We start from the raw sequence: 22785 nt of genomic DNA on the forward strand, positions 1-22785 counted from the left end.
ATATGAAAAAAGGCAATGATTTTTGTTTTGTTTTGTGTTATTTCTTCTTTTTCCTCTCTATGATTTTACTTGCCATCATCTTATAAAAGTTAATTGGGTGATGGTGATAGCATTGGGCTGGATCTGAGTGTTTGTGAAAACACACAAAACTTTCATCCTCTCCTACCAGTCAGCTGTTGCCTGTAAGGATCCCAGGAAATTCAGTTGCAATCATCATCATTATCATTATTGTTTTCATCATCACTATTATCATTTACATCCTAGCTTATACTTGGAGCTTATACTTTAAAGTGTGCTTTTACATAAATAAGCTAAAGAAACATATCCTCCTGATTTTAGTTCTCCAGCTTACAGGAAAAAAGGTAGTTGAGAATCTAGAAATGATAGACAATAAACTTATGCTTTAATTTCCCTGAAAACCTGTATCTCGATACTTTGTTTCTGCATTCATTTATTCATTAAACAATACTTAGTAAATGTATAGTTTATTTCCAGTATTATGCTAGGTGTTGTGAATTCATTGATAAATCAGACATTCTCTTGACCTTCAAGCATCTCTCAGTGCAATGGGAGAGGCAGATGTGGAGATAATATAGTATGATAAGTGAAATGATAGCAATAAGGCTTAGTGGTCGCACAGAGGAAAGAACAGGGAGCTACTTGCTCCACTTTCTTGGCCAAGGGTGAAATAAATAATCTAAACTTTTTTTTTTTTTTACTGAAGTATAGTTGATTTACAATACTATATTAATTTCAGGTGTACAACATAGTGTTTCAGTACTTTTACAGATTATACTCCATTTAAAGTTATTACAACATAATGGTTATATTTCCCTGTTCTGTATGATATATCCTTGTTGCTTATTTTATACATAGTAGTTTGTATCTCTTAATCCCCTAAAATAATCTAAACTTTTGCCCAACGAAGGCTCTACAATTTCTTCCTCTTTTCTCAGGTTTTGTTTTCTGGTCTATGTCGTGTGCTTTACCTCTAGGTGTTTGCAGAAGTGATTATTTACATAATGAATGACCTCATTTTCAAGTGAGCCCCTTCCCCTTAACACACAAGTAATAGTGTAACTTAACACAACCCAAGTAATAATAATACAACACAGTTTCACTTAGGGTTCTCTGAAAAGCAGATACCAAGAAGGAATTAGACATACAGGGGATTTTGGGGGGGCGAAATGTTTGTGAATAATAAAGGAAAGAGGAAGCTAGAGCAGGCAAGGAGAGGATGCAGATTGAAGTGATGGTCTGATACCTTTGAAATGAGAGAGAAGGAAGCAGAATTGGGTAGGATGGTCATCAGACCAAAATGCATCCCTGAGACATCCTCAACCAGGTCAGTGGGGAGTCTTAGAGCAAAGATTGCCTGTCACACGTGTCCCATGATAGGCAGGAATAGGCTGGCTCTAGTGTCCTTGTTGTGCTCTGTCATTATAGGAGCAGACTGTTAGAGTCTGGCCTCCGGATGAGTGCTAAGATATATCTGAAAGTGCAGTAGCTGGTGGCTGTCTGCCCACTGCCCTCCTCCCCACAGATTCTTTGGAAGGGAGTTTTAAGCAGCACACCTCCATGGCCACCACAAATACCCTAATCACTTACTAAATATGACATTTATATAATATGATATTAATTCAGTAATGAAAGAATTATTCAGTCATTTTTTTATGATGCTTTGCAGTTATGACCTGAGTTTCCCTAGAATATAGTAGAACATCTGTATAAAATGTGGGCCACATTCATAGAAATCAACCTTATTTTTGTGGCCCTATCTGTACTTAAATTCAGTAGGAGCTATAAGAGCAACCTTGTACCAAAAATAGGTTGGGAATGGAAATGATTTGAGACTTCATAGCCTTGCTAATAAATTATATGTCACCATTAGCTAATTGACATATACAGCTGGATCATAAGCCTTCCTCAAAGTTATTTCCAGAAGTTCCCAAAGTTGTGTTAGGTGAGCTCAGAAACAGTTTTCTTTGCTAAACCCCCGAGAGCCACCATGTTTCTTGTCTCTCACTCCAACACCCACATTGATATCTCTGGCCTGCTGAGCCACGCAAGTTGTACCTCACTTCAACCACTGTTCACGTGCCTGACATGACCACAGTGATATCTAAGGGCAAGAAGCTTCTCAAGATGTAAAGGGTTGAGATGTCAAAGCAGCACTTCCTTTCTTGGAATCATTGAAGACTGGAATCATAGTGTGTTGCACACAGAAATGGAAGAAGATTCTTTGTTCTGCATTATCACTGGATGCCACGCTACCATGTGCTTGTATCTCAAGGCATCCCTTGTGAAAACAGCTCTTCAACTTCTATACACATCCCTGCTTTGAGAAAGGTTCAGGTCCATGTCCATGGAGTGGGCCACGGGGCCACTGTTTGAAACAGACTGTATAACGTTCTTCTTCTCTACACTTTACCCTGAAAGTAGAGAAGTAGAGACAAGTAAGGAAGTTTGGTGGTACTTTAGGCTCAGAGTAACGAGAGCCTGCATTAAGATAGTGGTAATGGGGATAAAAGGGACGCTAGTAGGATTGACTGGGATTAGGAATTCTAGTACTGATTGGGTGGTGAAGATAAGGAAATCAATTTTGGATCTTTTGGGTGTGGTAATAAGTGACATTTGAGCAGAGATATTGAATGCACACAGGGGACAGATGCTTAAAAGAAAAGTTGAGACTAAAGATGATGATTTGGGAGTTATTACCCTATGTGGTATTTAAAGCTGGGGAGAGTTTGCAGTGTGAAAATTGAGAAGCACTGAGATTAGAATCCTAAGAAAGATGAGTCAGTGAGCTAGACTTGGGAGAGGAGTCAGAATGTAGAATGGTTGGAGGACAACAAGAAGACAGTGGTAGCACCAACACCAAAGGAAGGACAGGGTTTTGAGGAAGGAGCTGGCAGTTCTGTTCTGCATAGCCAAGTTCAAGGTAAAGATGGAAAAAAATTTTTTTAATTTTTATTATGGCTACAATGAGTCATGGTGACCTTATTAGGAAAATACTTCCCATGAGGTAGTGGTTACAGTAATTGTTTTCATTATAAAAAAGATTGTGCATTTTGTCCAGTTGGGCCAACTGAGTAACTTAGAAGAGTTGAGCAAAATGCATTTCTTCCTGGAATTTTCCATCTTCATTGGTAATAAAGAGATTCTGAGGAAATAATAAATAGCTCATCTATTTAATTTTTAATCAAAAGGTTCAATTTTGTTCTCCAAGAAATCTTTCATCAAAACAGCCTTCCTGGGCTTCCCTGGTGGCGTAGTGGTTGAGAATCTGCCTGCCAATTCAGGGGACATGGGTTCGAGCCCTGGTCTGGGAAGATCCCACATGCCGCGGAGCAACTAGGCCCGTGAGCCACAACTACTGAGCCTGCACGTCTGGAGCCTGTGCCCTGCAACAAGAGAGGCCACGACAGTGAAAGGCCCGCGCCCCGCAATGAAGAGAGGCCCCTGCTTGCCGCAACTAGAGAAAGCCCTCGCACAGAAACGAAGACCCAACACAAACAAAAATAAAAAAATAAATTCATAGGAAAAAAACCCAAAACTTCCTTTCCCTTCCCTCTCTTGTGAATTTCCTGCTGGAAATTAGAATCCTAAGAAAGATGAGTCAGTGACCTAGACTTGGGAGAGGAGTCAGAACGCAGAACGGTCTATGACTACAACTGGAAATTTTATATTTTCATTTGATAGTTTTCTCAAAAATATAGGTTATTCTATTTTTAGGCATAGCCCACATAATTCTCACTGTGGAACATTCTATTTGATTACAATCAACTAGTGGCCCTCTCAGAACTTCAGTTTTCTCATTTACAAAACAGGATAATAATATCCACATTATAGGTAGTTGTCATAATTAAATGAAATAATGTAGGAAAAGCACAGGGCATATTTTAAGTATACAGTAAATGTTGGTTATTAAATATTTATTAAAAATACCTTATTTGAGGGGCTAATGAAATTTTTTTCTTTTTAAGGAAGAGACATGAAAAGCTTATATTTCAATATCTATATATCTTTTAAGTCCGTGAATTTCCCAGTGCGCAAGGAAGTTATTTGCCGAGGATCTGATGATCATTATTCTTTTTGCAGAGCTCTGAAGGGAGGTAAGCGTTCAATTCGTATTACCCTCAGAATAGAGTATAATACCTTATGAGAACGCTATGAAAATGAAATACATTAAAAATGTGAAGTTCCTTTTCTGATAATAATTCTTTATTTCCATCCAAAGTTTTTCTTTTAGCAGTTTAAACAATATTTTACAATTATGTTACTGGAGTATTATTAAGATGACACTTATTTGGTGTGTTTGAAGGGATATTAAAATTTTTACCTTGTTCAGATTAATACTGTATATTTACCCTTGGTTATGGTTCTCTGTTTCTAAACATTGCATTTATTATTTTTCATAAAAACACAATAGATTTTTCTATGCACTTATATTCGTTCCCTCAGTGTCTTTTCTCCCCTTTTTTCCACCCTGGAATTATTCACAGAATCATAAAATTTCAAACTTTAGGAACTTAAAGGCCACTTATTGCAAACCCATGAATTTTTCCTTAATAATTTTTAAACTAGCATTTTAAATAGTTTAAAAAATTCTATATATCATATTGTCACATTAAAATTAGAAAATGAAAACAAGCAAAAAGTCACAGAATCAAAAAATTCTATAATCATACTGTCACATTACCAAAAATTAGAAAATGAAAACAATCAAAAAGTCACAGAATCATATTTCTAAGAACATTTTGGAGTATTTTGTTCTCATTTTTAAATTCATGCATATTGTTATGCAGTTGTAAGTATACTGTACTATAATTATTTTCTTTTTAAAAATTATTTAATTATTTGATCAGATAATCCATGTGGTTTAAAAATCTGAGTATAAATGTTACATGATGAAACATCTCCCTTAGTGTTATATATGCCCTGGTTTACTTAACTATTTTCCTATTAGACATTTAGTTTTCTTCTGATACTTTTACTATATAAACAATATTATAATGCATATATAAATATTCTCATATTTTAGATTTGAATATTCTCATGTTTGGAAGAAGGAGTTAACACATAACTCCAAGGGAGATTCCTGAGCTTAAATGATTTGAATCTATGTGGTTTTGTTTACATAAGGCCGAGTTGCTTTTCTGAAAAATTGTATCAGTTTATACATTGTACCACCGGCAATGTATACATATAGTAGTTTAATCTCTGTCTTGTTAACATCAGGCATTATCATTTTATTTTTAATAATTTTTATTGGGTTATAATTGCTTTACAATGGTGTGTTAGTTTCTGCTTTATAATAAAGTGAATCAGCTATACATATACATATATCCCCATATCCCTCCCTCTTGCATCTCCCTCCCACCCTCCCTATCCCACCCCTGTAGATGGTCACAAATCACCAAGCTGATCTCCCTGTGCTATGAGGCTGCTTCCCACTAGCTATCTATTTTACATTTGGTAGTGTATATATATGTCCGTGCCACTCTCTCACTTTGTCCCAGCTTACCCTTCCGCCTCCCTGTGTCCTCAAGTCCATTCTCTATGTCTTCAGAACCTTTTTTTTTTTTTTTTAGATTCCATATATATGTGTTAGCATATGGTATTTGTTTTTCTCTTTCTGACTTACTTCACTCTATATGACAGACTCTAGGTCCATCCACCTCACTACAAATAACTCAATTTCGTTTCTTTCTATGGCTGAGTAATAGTCCATTGTATATATGTGCCACATCTCCTTTATCCATTCATCTGTTGATGGACATTTAGGTTGCTTCCATGTCCTGGCTATTGTAAGTAGAGCTGTAATGAACATTGTGGTACATGACTCTTTCTGAATTATGGTTTTCTCAGGGTATAGGGCATTATCATTTTAAAAAAGAAGATTTAAAAAAACTTTATTAGGTTAAAAAACTTAAGCCTAATTGTTTTTTTTGTTTGTTTTTTTAATATATTTATTTATTTTTAGGTGTGTTGGGTCTTCGTTTCTGTGCGAGGGCTTTCTCTAGTTGCGGCGAGCGGGGGCCACTCTTCATCGCGGTGCACGGGCCTCTCACTATCGCGGCCTCTCTTGTTGCAGAGCACAGGCTCCAGACGCGCAGGCTCAGTAGTTGTGGCTCACGGGCCTAGTTGCTCCGCGGCATGTGGGATCTTCCCAGACCAGGGCTCGAACCCGTGTCCCCTGAATTGGCAGGCAGATTCTCAACCACTGCCCCACCAGGGAAGCCCCCAAGCCTAATTGTTTTTTATTAACATTTTAAAAATTACTATTGCAGTTGAATGTTTTCCCCTATAATTATTTACCAGTAACCAGTGCCCTCTCTTGTTTAAGAACAGATTTCAGGTAGTTTACATGCATACGTTAATTTGAGCAACATAACATAAATTAGATAGACAAAAATTAGTTGGGACAAAAATGGAAAATAAGGGTAGAGAATTAATGGAATGACAGTAATATAAAAGTTCTTAACAGAAAGGCTTATACTTGCTTTGACAGGGACATCAATTGGATTATACATTTTTTAGCAGTCAAAAAAAAGTTTCTGGGAGTTCCCTGGCGGTCCAGTGGTTGGAACTCTGTGCTTTCACTGCTGAGGGCCCACATTCGATCCCTGCTTGGGGAACTAAGATCCCACAAGCTGTGCAGTGTGGCCAAAAAAAAAAAAGTTTCTAAGTAAACCAATCTGCTTGCTATGCAAACGAAGCTTCAAGATATATCTCCCAGCCAACCAGCTCTCCTCATCTCTAACTTGTCTGCCACCCCCAAGGCACATACACATTGTGGAGCTGGCATTGCTTATGAGTCTGGGCTCAGAGCCATAAACACCTGAGTCTGTGTCCCAGCTTTTCCACCTATCAGCAATGTGACCTTGGGTGTTATTTAACCTCTATCATCCTCGTTTTCCTCATCTGGGAAATGGGGACGGTGAAACCTATTTTACATGGTTTTAAGGATTAAATTAGAGAATGTGTGTTAAAAAGCTTAGTACAGTGCTCAGCGTGAGAATTCAAGAATTATGGTGATTAAATATTCATGTGCATAACAGGATCCTTCTTTTGTTCCTGACTTTATTTATAGTCCTGTCATTTTTATAAGTGAGGAAACCGATGTCTGCAGTGGTTCAGTAACGTGCCCTTGGTCATTTGGAGATCTGGTAATGGAGTAGCCTCCTAACTCTTAAGAACTACTCTTCCACTGGCCATGCTTTCTTTCCCTTTGAAAGAAATCCTCGGGACTTCCCTGGTGGTCCAGTGGTTAGGACTCCACGCTTCCACTGCAGGGGGCATGGGTTCGATCCCTGGTCAGGGAAATAAGATCCTGCAAGCCGGCACTGTGGCCCAAAAATAAGTAAATAAATAAAAGAAACCAAAACGACCACAAAAAAAGCGAAAGAAATCCTCTTGGTAGATTACTGTTGTTTAAAAAGTGTCCATTTCTCTCATACAACAGCTTTACAATTTTTTCACTTAATCTCTGTGGGATTATGTTGACATTTATGTGAAATTTCAAAGTTTCACTTTCTTGAGATCAAAGATGTATCAGACTCCACCCAGCCTGTCTGCTTCTTCCCACCTCCCCTCCCTGCCTTCCACAAACATCTGTTGAACCTAATTTGAGCGAGTCATGATTTAGGTTGTGGTGATCCAGAGTTGAATGATAGGTCCTCCCTCTTCAGAAGGTCACTCTGCTCTGGGAAAAATAGTCATGGGAACAGATGTTGCAAGGCAATGTCATAAATGCTAATAGATTATATGCTCTTAGTCTTAACTGCATAGTTACCAACTTACTGTGACAGGAGAACTCAGATAAGGCTTCAGAGAGTCTTTTATTAGAATCTTGAGTCTGAGAACATCAGATAGTGAGGAAAAAGGACATTCCCTGAGAGGAAACAGCATATGCAAACGTATCTAGCCATGAATGAATATGTTTTATTTGGGGAGTATCTTTTTTGTAGCTGGAGCAGAATGTGTTTGTGGGGAATTGCTGGAGGTGAGCCTAGAAAAGGGGCAAGGAGCCAACATGTAAGTCAGTCATGCATAAAATATTGGCCTGCATCTTGTTGTTAGTGGGTGGGGATGACCCACTGAGATTTCCATTTTTGCAGATAACTAGGGTTCTTATGGAAGTGTTACCGACCAGGGTTCTTAGCCTTCCCTGATCAATAGAAATTGGTAAGAGGGACTTCCCTGGTGATGCAGTGGTTAAGAGTCCGCCTGCCAATGCAGGGGACACGGGTTCGAGCCCTGGTCCAGGAAGATCCCACATGCCGCGGAGCAACTAAGCCCATGCGCCGCAACTACTGAGCCTGTGCTCTAGAGCCCACGTGCCACAGCTGCTGAAGCCCGCATGCCTAGAGCCTGTGCTCCGCAACAAGGGAAGCCACCGCAGTGAGAAGCCTGCACACGGCAACAATGAGCAGCCCCCACTCGTAACAGATACCCTTGCTCGCTCCCTTCCCGAGGGGGGGCGAGCTGGTTCCTCATACGGGGTGTGGGTAGGGGTGTGTCCAGGGGTCGGCCAAAGGTGTGGCTTAGGTGGTCTGCCCACCCCTTAGGTGGTGGTGTGTGCAGGGGACATGTGCAGTACCCTGCTTCTGCTCCCGACACCCAGTTTTTGCTTCCGGCTCTTCAGAGTGGCAGTTGGGGTTTTTTTGGCCTTTTTGTAGCTTGTCCATAATTTGCCCCAACTGGGCCTGCATGCACTTATTTTTCCTCCCTTACAGTTTCTCTATGCTTTGTTGCTGGAGGAGACGTTAGTCCAGGTGCAAGCACTGCAGCAAAGGGTCCCAGGTCCCAGCCTGTCTCTAAAGGAGGTGGGGTTGGCTGAGGCAAGAAACTTGGATGGAAGGAAACACAGCTGGGAGGCCGTTGAGGGACCACGAGGGCGGCCCTGGGAGTAAAGAGGAGGAGACGAAAGAGAGCCTATTGAGGAACAGGACAGGCGGGAGGTGGGCTGACTGATCTCATGTGGCAGGCAAACATTAGATAAATCAGGAACTGCTCCAGGGCTGTTGACTGGATGGACGGAAGTGCCATTATCAGAAATGATGTGTGCAAAAGCAAGGGGCAGATTTTTTAAGAGAAGGATAACGAGTTCTGGTTTGGCACGTTGGGCTCAAGGTCATTTGGGAACATTCACATAAACATGTCCATCTGGCAGCCGAATATATGGGCCTAGAGCTCAGGACATTCTGATTTAAGAAGCACTGATGCTGCCAACCGTCCCTTGACAATTTGGGAATCAAATGAGTAAGGAACATACTTACCAACTTTTAAAATAACTTTCCTTTATTTTCTTTTTCCATAAAGTAAAATACAACAAAATGTTTAATGAGCAAATTCGTCTTAGCAAATATGAAACTGCCACAGAGAGTAGGAGAGGGACAGGGGCCACGGGGTGGGGGGCAGGTCTGGGGAGACTAAAGAGGAGAGAATCAACTATGTAAGAAACCAGGGAGGACATGGTGGAGAGGACCAGAGGCCAAAAGGACGGGAGCTGTGGTCCTGAAAGGGGAGAGGGCAGGGTATCGGGCCCGGACAACAAAATTCAATATAGTTTGGCCATAAACTATAAACACGCTATGTTTCTACGGTGGGGAAGGGGAGAGAAAGGGGGCATAAGGGAAGAGAGACTTCCGGGGAGGGGCCGTGGGGGTCCGACCCCGCCCTGCTGTGCACCCCCTTCCCACCCCTTCCCTCTGTGTCTGTGTGGGTCTGTGTGCGCACTTCCCCCGTCCCCTCCCCGCCCCCAACCCCCCCAACCCTTAATCACTGACATTCCAGTTGCTGCCTGCTGTCATTCGGCTGTCACTCCTCTGCCCATCGTCTTCAGAGGGGGAGCTGGAGGGGGAGAAGCCCCAGCCAGCCCTGCCCCTGCCCTCTCCCGCCGCCTCTACCAGAAGTCCCGGCGGTGGTAAGAGTCGGGGTCACAGTATTTTGTGACAACCACTCTGTTGGCGAACTTGCGACCCGTCAGGCCCTGCATGGCTTTCTGGCAGTCAGACACAGAGGTGAACTCCACGAAGACCTTTCCACAACCGGGCACCTCCACGCCGTCCACGGGCCGGGGGATCTCGATGGACTTGACGAGCCCGTACTTGTTGCATTCGTCACGCACGTCCTCCACGATCTCCTTGTACTCCTCGTCGTCCAGCAGCTCCTCGGGCAGGACCATGTTCATGAGGCACAGAACCTCAGTCGGGTGACCACCCATCTGCACCAGGGAGCTCATCATCAGGCCAGGCACTTGCAAGGTCACGGGGGTCTGGTTGATGGTACTCAGCGTGGCATTCTTGGCTCCCACGCTTGCCCTCTGGACAAACAGCTTCGTATCCCCCAGCTGCATCCTGTTCAGCCCCGCGATGGCCTGATCTGTGACGTTGATGTCCACGTACTCACAGAAGGCGTAGTTCTTGGAGAGCTCTGTGGCACTGTCCTTAACCATGTGGAAGGCCTTGAGAGGCCCAAACTTTGTCAGCAGCTCTTTTACCTGGTCGTCATTCAGGTAGTTGGGTAAGCCCCTGACGAACAGCTTGTGTGCAGAGTCCGGGACCATGGTGGACACGACTCCGGGCACAGAGACAGAGGGGTTCTTTGACATGCCAGGCAGGGGCTGGTAGTCGTGAGGCCTGCGGATCCTCAGCGACTGGCCCTGGAAGGTGATGCCATCAAAGGCCATGGCCTGCGTGGTCTCGTCCACTGAGCGGAACTCTAAGAAGGCAAAGTTCCTGTCCTGGTTAATCTGCACTGCCAAGACGGGATTGCCGGGGGCCTGCGTCAGCATCCCCAGGCGCATCTGGGCGTTGAAGAAATCCACCATGGCCTCCTCAGTGCTATCGAAGGGGATGTTGCCCACATAGAGGCGCCGGGCCTGTCTGGTCATCTGGCTACCGCCCACGGGCACCCGCGTCGGGGTCACAGCCAGACCATCGGGGGTCATGGTGGGGAGAAGGGCGGTGGCCGGAATCTGACCGGCAGCTTGCATGGCCTTGTACTGCATGGGGGTGATGTGCTCGAAGCCGGGCGGTGGCACGTCCCAATATTTACGGACCTTCTTCTTCTTCTCGTGGTGGGGGGAACGAATCAATCCACCGTGCTCCTCTTTAGCGCCTCTGGTCAAAGGTTTGCTTCGGCGCCGCCTGTCCCGGGAGGCGCTGCACTGGTCCCGGTTGCGCCGGTCCCGGCTGCGGCTGCGGTGCTTGCGGTCCCGTCTTCGAGAGCGGCTGTGGCTGCGCTTCCGGTGCCGGTTCTCCGTGTCACGCTCTTGCTTATTCTCGTTGAGCTGCCGCTGGAACTCATCGAAGCCCGACATGCCGAGGTGCCCGCGTACGGCCCTGTGCAGCTTTCGCGTTGCCTTGCCGCGCGCCCGCTCCAGCCGCTTCGGCTACTTCCGCCGCTTGCTTCGGCTACTTCCGGCCGACCTTTCCTTTTTTTTTTTGTTACAAAGGTCATACATTTTTAGGATATGATATTTAGAAAATATGGGCAAGTGAACATAAAATAAAAATTACACAAAATCATTCCACTTCTTTTATTTTTTAAAAATATTTATTTAATTAATTTATTTATTTTGGCTGCGCCGGGTCTTAGTTGCGGTTCGTGGGATCTTCATTGTGGCATACGGACTCCTTAGCTGCGGCGTGCATGTGGGATCTAGTTCCCTGACCAGGGATTGAACCTGGGCCCCCTGAATTGGGAGCGCGGAGTCTTACCCAGTGGACCATGAGGGAAGTCCCTCCACTTCTTATACACACACACACACACACACACACACACACACACCCCTTCATTTCTTTCAAAAACACATTTATGAATAAATAAATGGATATTTCAAAGGTGTTTTAAACTTAATAAGTCTGTTAGCCCTATTTTCAGGATTTTGCAAGGGTTGCTATATCAAGGTACCACAAACTGGGTGGCTTAGAACAACAGAGATTTATCATCTAGCAGTTCTGTAAGCTACAAGTCTGAGATCAAGGTGCTGGTAGGGCTGTGCTCCCTCTGAAGGCTCTCGGGAAGGATCTGCTCCAGGCCTCTCTCCTAGGATCTGGCGGCCCCAGGAGACTCTTGCCTTGTAGATGACCATCTTCTTCCTGTGCCTTCATGTGGTCTTCCCGTTATGCATGTCAGTCTGCATGTCCAAATTTCCCCTTTTCATAAGGACACAGTCATATTCAATTAGGGCCCACCTTAATTACTTCATCTTAGTTTGACTGTCTGCAAATATCCTACTTTCAAATAAGGCCATATTCACAGGTACTGGGGGTTAGGACTTGAATATATCTTTTGGGGGGACACTGTGCAACCCCATAACACCATCCGAGGCTTGGGTCCTGCGTCCTGCATAGTTGCCAGGAGACCTGGACTGGACCACCAGTGAGCTGCGTGGATCCCTTTTGGGAAGAGCAGAGAAGGGCCTAAGCTGAGGTTCCGTCTTCCTTTTCTCTGACTCTGCCTTGGTTCTCTCTTGGCTCCTTCAAGAGGCTTCAAGCTAACTTCCCATAAGAGGAGAGTGGGAGATATGTCTTTGTCAGAAAGAAAGACAAAACAGTTGATAAAGAGGGCTACTCCACAGAAGAGGTTAGAGTTCCTTCCCACATGACCTGATATATACATTTGGGCAGTTTCCCCAGATAGAAATTTGGGAGTTACTTTTTTTTTTTTTTTTTTTTGGCTGCACAGTGTGGCATGCGGAACCTTAGTTCCCTGACCAGGGATTGAACCCGTGTCCCCTGCCGTGGAAGCTCCGAGTCTTAACCACTGGACCACCAGGGAAGTCCCTTGGGAGTTATTCTTGATTTCTTCCTCAAACTCAAGTCCCATCCATCTCCCTCCCTCCTACAAAGTTGACAGGGTTTGCTTCACAACCAGGGCCCCATACTTAGAAGGGTTTCACATTTGGGGTGTACTATTCTGGGATCACAGTCTTGAGATGCTTAGTCATTTTATCTTTGAGCATGTGTTTTGTACACAAAGTGTGATGGGACAGTGGTGTATGTGCCCACCTCCCCTGGACAGGTTCTTGGCTCCCTGCTGCTCACTACCTGATGGCGCCCTGGGCCCTGCCTGGCATCTCCCCTCTCATCCCATCCAGTGATGCCTGCCACCCTGTGCCCCTGGTGGAGACCTGGAGCAAGGAGGGTCAGGGTCAGGCATGGTATCCTGCAGTGTCTGGGCTGGGGTATGGCAGTGGCCGCCCCACCTGGGCTGGCAGCACCGCGGCACTGTTTAGTGGGTGACTAGGTGGGGGCCAGATGGTCTCCCCCATGGCAAGTAGCTCGTGGAGGTATTGCACAGAGGTTGCAAAACCTTTGAGAGTCACTTGTGGATCTGCATGCCTGTGCTAAAGAAAGATGCCTGATTTGGCTTCCTTGCCCTGCTCTGGGGTATGAGGCATCTGGCAGCCTGTGGGAGGGCGACCCTGTCAGGCAGCTGTCAGGCCCAGGCTTTGCACAGGTGTCCCCCCCACTCCCACCCCCAGGTCACTGTGGAGCAGCCCCTGGGTGGCTGTGAGCTTCTACACTTACCTTGCGCCCTGTGCCACGGAAAATTCCCTCAGATTCTTTCATGCGTGGGGGACCTTCTCTTCCTCTTTCCAGACTTCCTGAGCCTGGCTTAGGTCACTTTCTCCTGACCAGCTTCAGGCACCTTCTGGGGATGAGCCACGAAATATAAATTGCGAAACTTCAGTGATTCTGCCTCAGAGTTAAATGCTCTGATATTTGTGTTTACAGTCGGCATTGTACAGTATAAAGGGGAATGGTAAAATTCATGCTAATGATTGAAATTTTTGTTTTATTTTGAATACATTAAATAGGAAACAGGGCTTCCCTGGTGGCGCAGTGGTTGAGAGCCCGCCTGCCGATGCAGGGGACACGGGTTCGTGCCCCGGTCCGGGAGGATCCCAATGCCGCAGAGTGGCTGGGCCCGTGAGCCATGGCCGCTGAGCCTGCGCATCCGGAGCCTGTGCTCCGCAACGGGAGAGGCCACAACAGTGAGAGGCCCACGTACCACAAAAAAAAAAAAAAAAAGGAAACAAAGAATGTGGCAGTGACTGTAGTTAGCGCTGCTGTGTGGTGTATCTGTAAGTTGCTAAGAGAGTAGATCCTAAAAGCTCTTATCACAAGGAAAAAAACCATTTCTTTCTTTCTTTCTTTCTTTTTCTTTTTTTTCTGGTTTTATGAGGTGATGGATTACCGTGATAATCATTTTGCAGTGTATGTAGGTCAAGTTATTATGCTGTACACCTTAAATTTCTGTGCTATATGTCAATTATATCTCAATAAAATTGAAAAAAAATTTTTTAAACTCATGGCAAGTCTAGAGAGAGGGAGAGAGAAACTATGGAAGAAAGGAAAAAACTTTATATTTTAGTACCTTTAATGGATATTTCCCCTGCTTTCTGAATAAGTGCCCTCCCATTTTCATTTTGTGCTTAGCCTTGCAAATTATGTAGCTGATCTCGGAGCCAGGTACGCAGGGACCAGGTAGTACCAAGAGCTGGAAATTCAGAAGTGACCAAAGCAAAACCCCTGTCCTCGTGGAGCTTGTAGGCCAGTGGAGGAAACAAGATGGTAACTAGGTCACGAAAGAAGATAAAGATGAAAGTGGAATAAGATTCAGTTTACGATAAGTGCTCTGAGGGAAAGCAGCAGGATGACGAGACGGCATGATGAGGGAGGGTACCTGAGATGGAGGTCACGGGAGGCATTTACCTCCTCTTCTCTTCACCACTGTCTGCCTCCTGGGCTCTCACGGGTCTCCCTGACTTTCAGTGCTCCCCTTAAATCCAGCTACTATACAGTCATGTGACTGACCTCTCTAAACAAACTCTGACCATTTCACATCCTTGGATGTTTCCCTATCACCTCCATTCTCTTAGTGTGGAACCTGAGCACATTCACGCTTACTTCTTCAGGTTTACTTCTTAGCACTCCTGCTGCTTATTTTTTTATTTTTTTTTTTTGCGGTACGTGGGCCTCTCACTGTTGTGGCCTCTCCCGTTGCGGAGCACAGGCTCCGGACGCGCGGGCTCAGCGGCCATGGCTCACGGGCCCAGCAGCTCTGTGGCATGTGGGATCCCCCCGGACTGGGGCACGAACCTGTGTCCCCTGCATCGGCAGGCGGACTCTCAACCACTGCGCCACCAGGGAAGCCCCCTGCTGCTTCTTTGCTTTAATAACATTGAGCCCCTTGCAGGCATACGTGTAAGCTATACTGATTTTCACCTTCCTGCCTTTGCTCCTCTTTTTCCAGACACCTGGAATGTACCCCCCGCCTTCCTTCCCATCTTTTATGACGGTCCGACTGTCACAATAACAATAATATTAACATCAACTATAATATTCATAACATTATCATTATTATTCACAAGATGCCATGGGAGGGGGGTCTAGAAAGGAGTAACAGTTAATGTTATAATAAATGACATTTGAATGTTAATAACATTTCATGAGTGCTATGTTCCAGGCCTTGTTCTGAGCACTTACATGTATTAACTTATATAGCCCTTGTGGACAGAGAATGTCACCTGCCATATCAGTAAACAAAGAATGTTGTGGCCATCAAGGCTTCAGCCACTGCAGCCGCCCCCTCCCTCCCCTCCCTTTCCCCGCCATGGTAGACTCTGAGGGGTTTCCGGATGGAGAACACAGGAGACCGGCCCTAGGTAGTTAAGGTGCACATCAAAGGAATGATTCAGTGAGCCCAGACGCTTGCATCTTCCCATACATGGAAAAGAGCTAAATTCATGAACTGGAGAGGTCTGGTTTTTCTTTAATTAACAGTAATCTTTTGATGTTCTGACTACCTCAGTTTTTTTTGGAAAAACTTTTATATATTCTGGCTCCTCGCTTACCTCTTTGGAGCAGTGCCTCAGAGCTATCTGAGAGACTGTCTCCCAGGCTTAAGTCCTCGGTACGTCCACCGAATAAAGCATAATTCTCAACTATAGGCTGTGCATTTTTTTCAGTTGACACCCTCGTAATAATCCTATGAGGTAGATGGACCTAGAGTCTGTCATAGATGGACCTAGAGTCTGTAATACAGAGTGAAGTAAGTCAGAAAGAGAAAGACAAATACTGTATGCTAACGCATATATATGGAATTTAAGAAAAAAAAAAAAACGTCATGAAGAACCTAGGGGTAAAACAGGAATAAAGACACAGACCTACTAGAGAATGGGCTTGAGGATATGGGGAGGGGGAAGGGTAAGCTGTGACAAAGCGAGAGAGAGGCATGGACGTATATACACTACCAAACGTAAGGTAGATAGCTAGTGGGAAGCAGCCGCATAGCACAGGGAGATCAGCTCGGTGCTTTGTGACCACCTGGAAGGGTGGGATAGGGAGGGTGGGAGGGAGACGCAAGAGGGAGGGGATATGGGGACATATGTATATGTATAACTGATTCATTTTGTTATAAAGCAGAAACTAACACACCACTGTTAAAAAAAAGTTAACAACAACAGCAACAACAACAAAATCCTATGAGGTAGATGTTATTATCCACTGTCATTTCACTGAGGCACAGAGAAGTTAAGTGACTTGCCCAAGGTCACGCACTGAGTGAGTGGAGGAGCTGGGATTCGAATCCACGCAGTGCAGGTCCCAGAGCCATCACTCTTAACAAACGTGCTATCCTGCCTTTATCCGTCCTGCATCTTTTCCCTGCACATTGTGTTTGGAATGGTTTCTTTGCATGTCTGTGTCCCCAAAAGACTTTAACTCTTTGAGGGAAAGGATGGTATTGTACTAACCCTTGTATCCCCAGTCCCTGGTACATAGTAGGCTTTCGATAAATATTGGTTGAACTATTAAATTTGAATTGGATTAGCCTTGAATGAAAGATCGTAAGATCATGAAGATATGATCACTTTACTAAGTTCAAGAACCAACATCTTAATGTGTTAGTACCCCTAATAAGAATACTCCCAGAAGCAAATAAATAAATGCTTATTTGTGAAAAAGAAGGCATGGATGTAGACATAATCTGTTCATTTCCTGGTAAGGAGTGTCTTTAGCCAACTTGGAGAAAAATAATCAATACAGTTTGCACTTGACTATTTATATTACTTTAAGAAAGATTTTTGGTCAATACTGCTTTTGTTAGAGGTTCAGAACATTTCTCTTTCTATGCCTACCCTGTAAGTTCACTCCTTTGTTGTTTCTGACTGGGTCAGTGGAGTGTGGTTTTTCCTGCATTTCTGACTCTCTCCCACAGCTTCCTCAGGGCCAGGCCCATGGCTGTGCATTTCAAGTGACTACATAGCTAGGCTTCTCGGTGGTGGGCTTGGAAGGAGATGTGGTATCCTGGCTGCCTCCCAAATCTCTCCTCCACCTTTAGGAAGATTTTTCTTTATCATTCCCTGCTAAGAGGCAGCAACAATAAATATGCACATACGTAACTTGGGATGAAGCATATTAGCACTAGCTTGTTCATCATTCATTCATTATTGAGACCAGTGGGCCTTACAAGTTTGTATCCGCTAAGGGATGAGATATAGGCTGATAGTGAGAGGGGCTCAGTGTGGCAGAGGAAGCCACAGGAGAATCGTAGCCAGTATATAAGATTCATTATTTCTATACAATTTTGCTTGGGATTGCTTCTGCCAGTAGTAAAATTGTAAGAGGTGCACTCCGGACTACAAACAAACAAGCAAACAAGCAAGCAAACAAAAATCACCTGATGTTAGCCAATAACTTTTTGTATTTTCTATTTTGGTTGCAGAGACTGTGAATACAACAATATCATTCTCCTTCAGGGGAATACGATTTTCTAAGGTATTGTTCAAGTCATTTTGTACTTCCTTAACCTTTTGCAGTAACAGATGTGTTAAGAATTTGAAACAAGCGATTCACAACTTCTAAAAATATCGATTCAATATTAAGATGTTCAAGGCTTTTTTTCACTTCTTTTTGGTTTTAGATATTTTGCTCTTTCTTCTTTCTGTGGAATATGGAAAAATAGAAAACTTACACCAAAGAAAGCCCTTTTTAAATTTTATTTTTTCCTTCCAACATACCTTGCTAAAAGTAATGCTCATTGTTAATATGTTAAATGATCTTTGGGTGAAAGCACTGTAGGACCATTGTGTATAACTCAGTAACTGCCTCTGTGGATAATAATGATGTAATTTTAGATATTTGCATTAGAAATGCAATGAAATTTTGCACGTTTCACTTTTGGTAACTATTTTAAGATAAACATTAATAATGCATATTCTTTACCTATTTTGTTACAAATTATATCTAATGTTTGAAGATTTCATAGGCTAGGCTAGAAAATTGAGAAAGTAAAAACCAATTCAGTTTAAATGGCTTTCTCCTAGTAAGATAAAAGTCTTATAAAAGTCTTACAAAATAGAAGCATCTAACATTTTGTATTACTTGTATTTCTTACTACTCGTTTTAGGGACAATACAATTGTATTACAGAAGCCATCGCTGGGAACACTGAAGAAAGGCTCTTTTGCTTGAACTTTACTGTCATACACCACCCTGATTTCAGTTAGAATAAATCGAGTATATGTTTTTATTTTTCAAAGGTTTTATTCTTCATTTAAAATCTTTTTTTAAAATTTTGTTTATTTTTGGCTGTGTTGGGTCTTCTTTGCTGCGCGCAGCCTTTCTCTAGTTGCGGCGAGCGGGGGCTACTCTTCGTTGCAGTGCACGGGCTTCTCATTGCAGTGGCTTCTCTTGTTGTAGAGTACGTGCTCTAGGCGTGCGGGCTTCAGTAGTTGTAGCACGTGGGCTCAGTAGTTGTGGCTCGTGGGCTCTAGAGCACAGGCTCAGTGGTTGTGGCGCACGGGCTTAGTTGCTCCGCAGCATGTGGGATCCTCCTGGACCAGGGCTCAAACCCGTGTCCCCTGCATTGGCAGGCGGATTCTTAAGCACTGCTCCATCAGGGAAGTCTTGTCACTTAAATTTTTTTTTGCACAGTGTATTAGTTTGCTAGGACTGCCATAGCAAATACCACAGACTGGGTGGCCTAAACAACAAATTTATTTTTCACAGTTCTGGAGGCTAGAAATCTGAGGTCAAAGTGTCAGCAGATTTGGTTCCTTTTGAGGCCTCTCTCCTTGGCTTGTAGATGGCCTTCTCCTCCCTGTGTCTTCACATTATCTTCCCTCTGTGCATGTGTCCTAATCTCCTCTTCTTATAAGGACACCAGTCATATTGGTTTAGGGCCTGCCTGAGTGATATCATTTTACCTTAATTACCTGTTTAAAGACCCTGTCTCCAAATCCAGTCGCATTTAGAGGTACTGGGGGTTAGGGCTTCAGCACGTGAATTTTGAACGTTCACAATTCAGCCCATAGCACACATAGACACATAGCCCATAGTACAGCCTCTTCAATCGGTCGACTTCTCTCCATTTCCTGCCTCTACTCTGGGACAAGTTGCCAGCACTTCTCCCCTGGACTCCTCTGCTGCCTCCTGACTGATTGTCCTGTACCTGGTCAGTACCTCAGGTAAGTTATCCTCCACAAAGGTAGTTTCAATAATACTTTGAAAATACAGGTCCTGTCACGTCACTGTGGTGCAAATGGAACAAAACCAAACCAAACCAAACACGGCCCTTCCTTTGGCTTTTTTTGTGTGTGTGTGGTACGCGGGCTTCTCACTGTTGTGGCCTCTCCCGTTGCGGAGCACAGGCTCCGGACGCGCAGGCTCAGCGGCCATGGCGCACGGACCCAGCCGCTCCGCGGCATGTGGGATCTTCCCAAACCGGGGCACGAACCCGTGTCCCCTGCATCAGCAGGCGGACTCTCAACCACTGCGCCACCAGGGAAGCCCTCCTTTGGCTTTTGATGCCTTTCGGGATAAAGCTGGAACCTTTTGGAGAGTATGCCAGGCCCTGCCCACCCTTTCCCTCTCCAGCCCCTTTTCCCACCACCCTCCCCTTGCTCTCTGTGTTCCAGAATGTGCCATACTCCCTCCTGCTCCAGGACCTTCACCCACACAGTTCCCTCTACCTCAGCCCCATGCCTCCACATTACCCGACCTTTACCCCTTATCAGTAACAGGTGTGGATCTTCATTGGCTCAGGTGCTACATTCCCAGGGAATTATCAGCAGGTAGCATGCAGCGCACCTCTTACACTTTTTTTTTTTTTTTTTTTTTTTTTGCGGTACGCGGGCCTCTCGCTGTTGTGGCCTCTCCCGTTGTGGAGCACAGGCTCCGGACGCACGGGCTCAGCGGCCACGGCTCACGGGCCCAGCCGCTCCACGGCATGTGGGATCCTCCCGGACCGCGGCACGAACCCACGCCCCCTGCATCATCAGGCGGACTCTCAACCCCTGCGTCACCAGGGAAGCCCTACCTCATTTTTAATGACTGTGTAAATTTCTATTGTTTGGATATACCATGATGTAGTTACCCATTTCCTTAGAGAATCTATAGTATAGGATATAGTATAGATGTAGAATATGTACTAAACACTATACAAAGTATTATTTAATTCTCACAAATCTCCAAGAGGTAGATATTATTTTTGTTTTCATTTTTTAGGTGAGGGAATTAAGTTTAGTGAAGTTAAATAACTTGCCTAGAGTTACACAGTTAGTAAGTGGAAGATCTAGGATTTAATCTCCGTATTGTAAATCTCCAAAATCTGTGTTACGTTGCCTATCATTTTGGTGGGATTATAGGTATTTTAGATTTTTTTTTTTGGCCACGCTGTGTGACCTTGTGGGATCTCAGTTCCACAACCAGGGATTGAACCCGGGCCACGGGGTTCAATTGGAAACAGTCATTATGGATAATTTTCAAAGTAAATCATGATATCATTAATATACATTATACAGCATTTTAAAAGAATGAGATAGATGTAGATGTACATGTACTAATATGGATAAATCTCCAAAGAATATTATTGAGTTCAAAAGTTAAGCTGCAGAGACTTCCCTGGTGGTGCAGTAGATAAGACTGCACGCTCCCAATGCAGGGGGCCTGCGTTTGATCCCTGGTCAGGGAACTAGATCCCACATGCATGCTGCAAATAAGAGTTTGCATGCCACAACTAAGGAGCCCGGGAGCTGCAACTAAGACCTGGTGCAAACAAATAAAGAAATAAATATTTTTTAAAAAGTTAAGCTGCAAAATTCATCCTAAAATTCATATGGCATATCAAGGGACCCTGAATAGCCAAAACAGTTTTGAAAAAGAACAAAGTTGGAGGACTCACACTTTCTTATTTCAAAACATATTATAAAGCTACAGTAGTAAATACAGTGTAGTACTGGCATAAAGACAGATAAATAAACCAATGGAACAGAATAGAGATCCCCAAAATAAATCTTTGTCTATATGGTCAAATGACCTTCAACAAGTGTGCCAAGACCACTCAATGGGGAAAGAACAGAATATCCACATGTACAAGAGTGAAGTTGGACCCTTACCTTACATCGTAGACAAAAATTAATTCAAAATAGATTAAAGAACTAAATGTAAAACCTAAAACTATAAAACTCCCAGAAGAAAACATAGGGGCAAAGCTTCATGACTTTGGACTTGGCAATGATTTTTTGGATAAGATGCCAAAAGCATAAGCAACAAAAGCAATAATAGAAAATGGGACTAAAACAACCTTAAAAACTTTTGTGCACAAAAAGACAGAATCAACAGAGTGAAAAGGCATCCTATGGATGGGAGAAACTATTTGCAAATCATATATCTGATAAGGGGTTAATAGTCAGAATATACAAAGAGCTCCTACAACTCAACAACAAAAAATCCAATAATCTGATTAAAAAATGGGCAAAGGATTTTATTTAATAGACATTTCTCCAAAGGTGATATACAAATGGCTAAGAAGCATATGAAAAGTTGCTCAATATCATTACATCAGAGAAATAGAAGTCAAAACCACAATGAGAGGGAATTCCCTGGTCATCCAGTGGTTAGGACTCTGCACTTTCACTGCCGAGGGCCCAGGTTTGATCCTTGGTCCTGCAAGCTGAGTGGTGTAGCCAAAAAAAACAACAGAACAAACAAAACAAAACAAAACAAAAACCCCACAATGAGATGACACCTCACACCCATGAGGATGGCTACTATCAAAAAACCCAGAAAATAGCGAGTGTTATTTGTGAAGTTATTTGTGGAAGTGGAGAAATTGGAACCCTACTGCACTATTGGTGGGATTGTAAAATGATACAAATACTATGGAAAAAAGTAAGGGGGTTCCTAAAAAAATTAAAAATAGAACTAGCATGTAATCTAGCAATCCCACTTCTGGGTATCTATACAAAAGAATTGAAAGCAGGGTCTTAAAGAAATATTTGCACCCCTATGTTCATAGCAACATTATTCATAATAGCCAAGAGGTGGAAGCAACTCAAATGTCCATCAGTGGATGAATGGATAAATAAAATGTGGTGTATATGTACAAGGGAATATGATTCAGCCTTAAAAAGGAAGGAAATCCTGCCAAATGCTACAACACAAAAGAATCTGGAGGACGTGCTATGTGAAATAAACCAGTCACAAAAAGACAAATACTGTTTGATTCCATTTATATGAGGTATCTAAAGCAATCAAAAACCAGAAAGTTGAGTGGTGGTTACCAGGAGTATGGCAAAGGGAAAAGGAGAGTTGTTGTTTAATGTGTAGAATTTCAGATGTGTAAGATGAAAAAAGTTCTGGAGATCTGTTTCACAACAATGTGAATATGCTCAACTGTATTCTTAAAAGTGGTTAAGATGGTAAATTTTATGTGTTTTAGACCACAATAAAATTTTTTGCCAAAACATTAAAAATTCTGTTGT

At 43.5% G+C, this 22785-nt stretch overlaps 2 protein-coding genes across 2 annotated transcripts in view; one reads left to right on the top strand and one right to left on the bottom strand.

Annotated features, from left to right (window-relative positions):
* The window catches only part of LY96 (lymphocyte antigen 96), a 32771-nt gene extending 14211 nt beyond the window's left edge, over nt 1-18560 (top strand). The window contains exons 3-5 of the mRNA XM_081259025.1: nt 3987-4115; nt 17746-17798; nt 18430-18560. Coding sequence (XP_081115151.1) covers nt 3987-4115; nt 17746-17798; nt 18430-18528 — 281 coding nt within the window. The 3' untranslated portion in view covers nt 18529-18560. The remainder of the gene's footprint in view (nt 1-3986; nt 4116-17745; nt 17799-18429) is intronic.
* On the bottom strand, nt 9328-11512 carry LOC308630386 (splicing factor U2AF 65 kDa subunit-like). Its single transcript, XM_081259024.1, has one exon. The coding sequence runs from the start codon at nt 11327-11329 to the stop codon at nt 9911-9913; it is 1419 nt and encodes a 472-aa protein (XP_081115150.1). The 5' UTR covers nt 11330-11512; the 3' UTR covers nt 9328-9910.
* Nucleotides 18561-22785: the final 4225 nt, after the last annotated feature.

The sequence above is a fragment of the Mesoplodon bidens genome, assembly GCF_964165515.1.
Source record: "Mesoplodon bidens genome assembly, chromosome: 16".
Lineage (NCBI taxonomy): Eukaryota > Metazoa > Chordata > Mammalia > Artiodactyla > Ziphiidae > Mesoplodon > Mesoplodon bidens.

Bases quoted from the DNA above. Each gene is read 5' to 3' on its own strand.
- LOC308630386 (XM_081259024.1), bottom strand. From the start codon at position 11,329: ATGTCGGGCTTCGATGAGTTCCAGCGGCAGCTCAACGAGAATAAGCAA.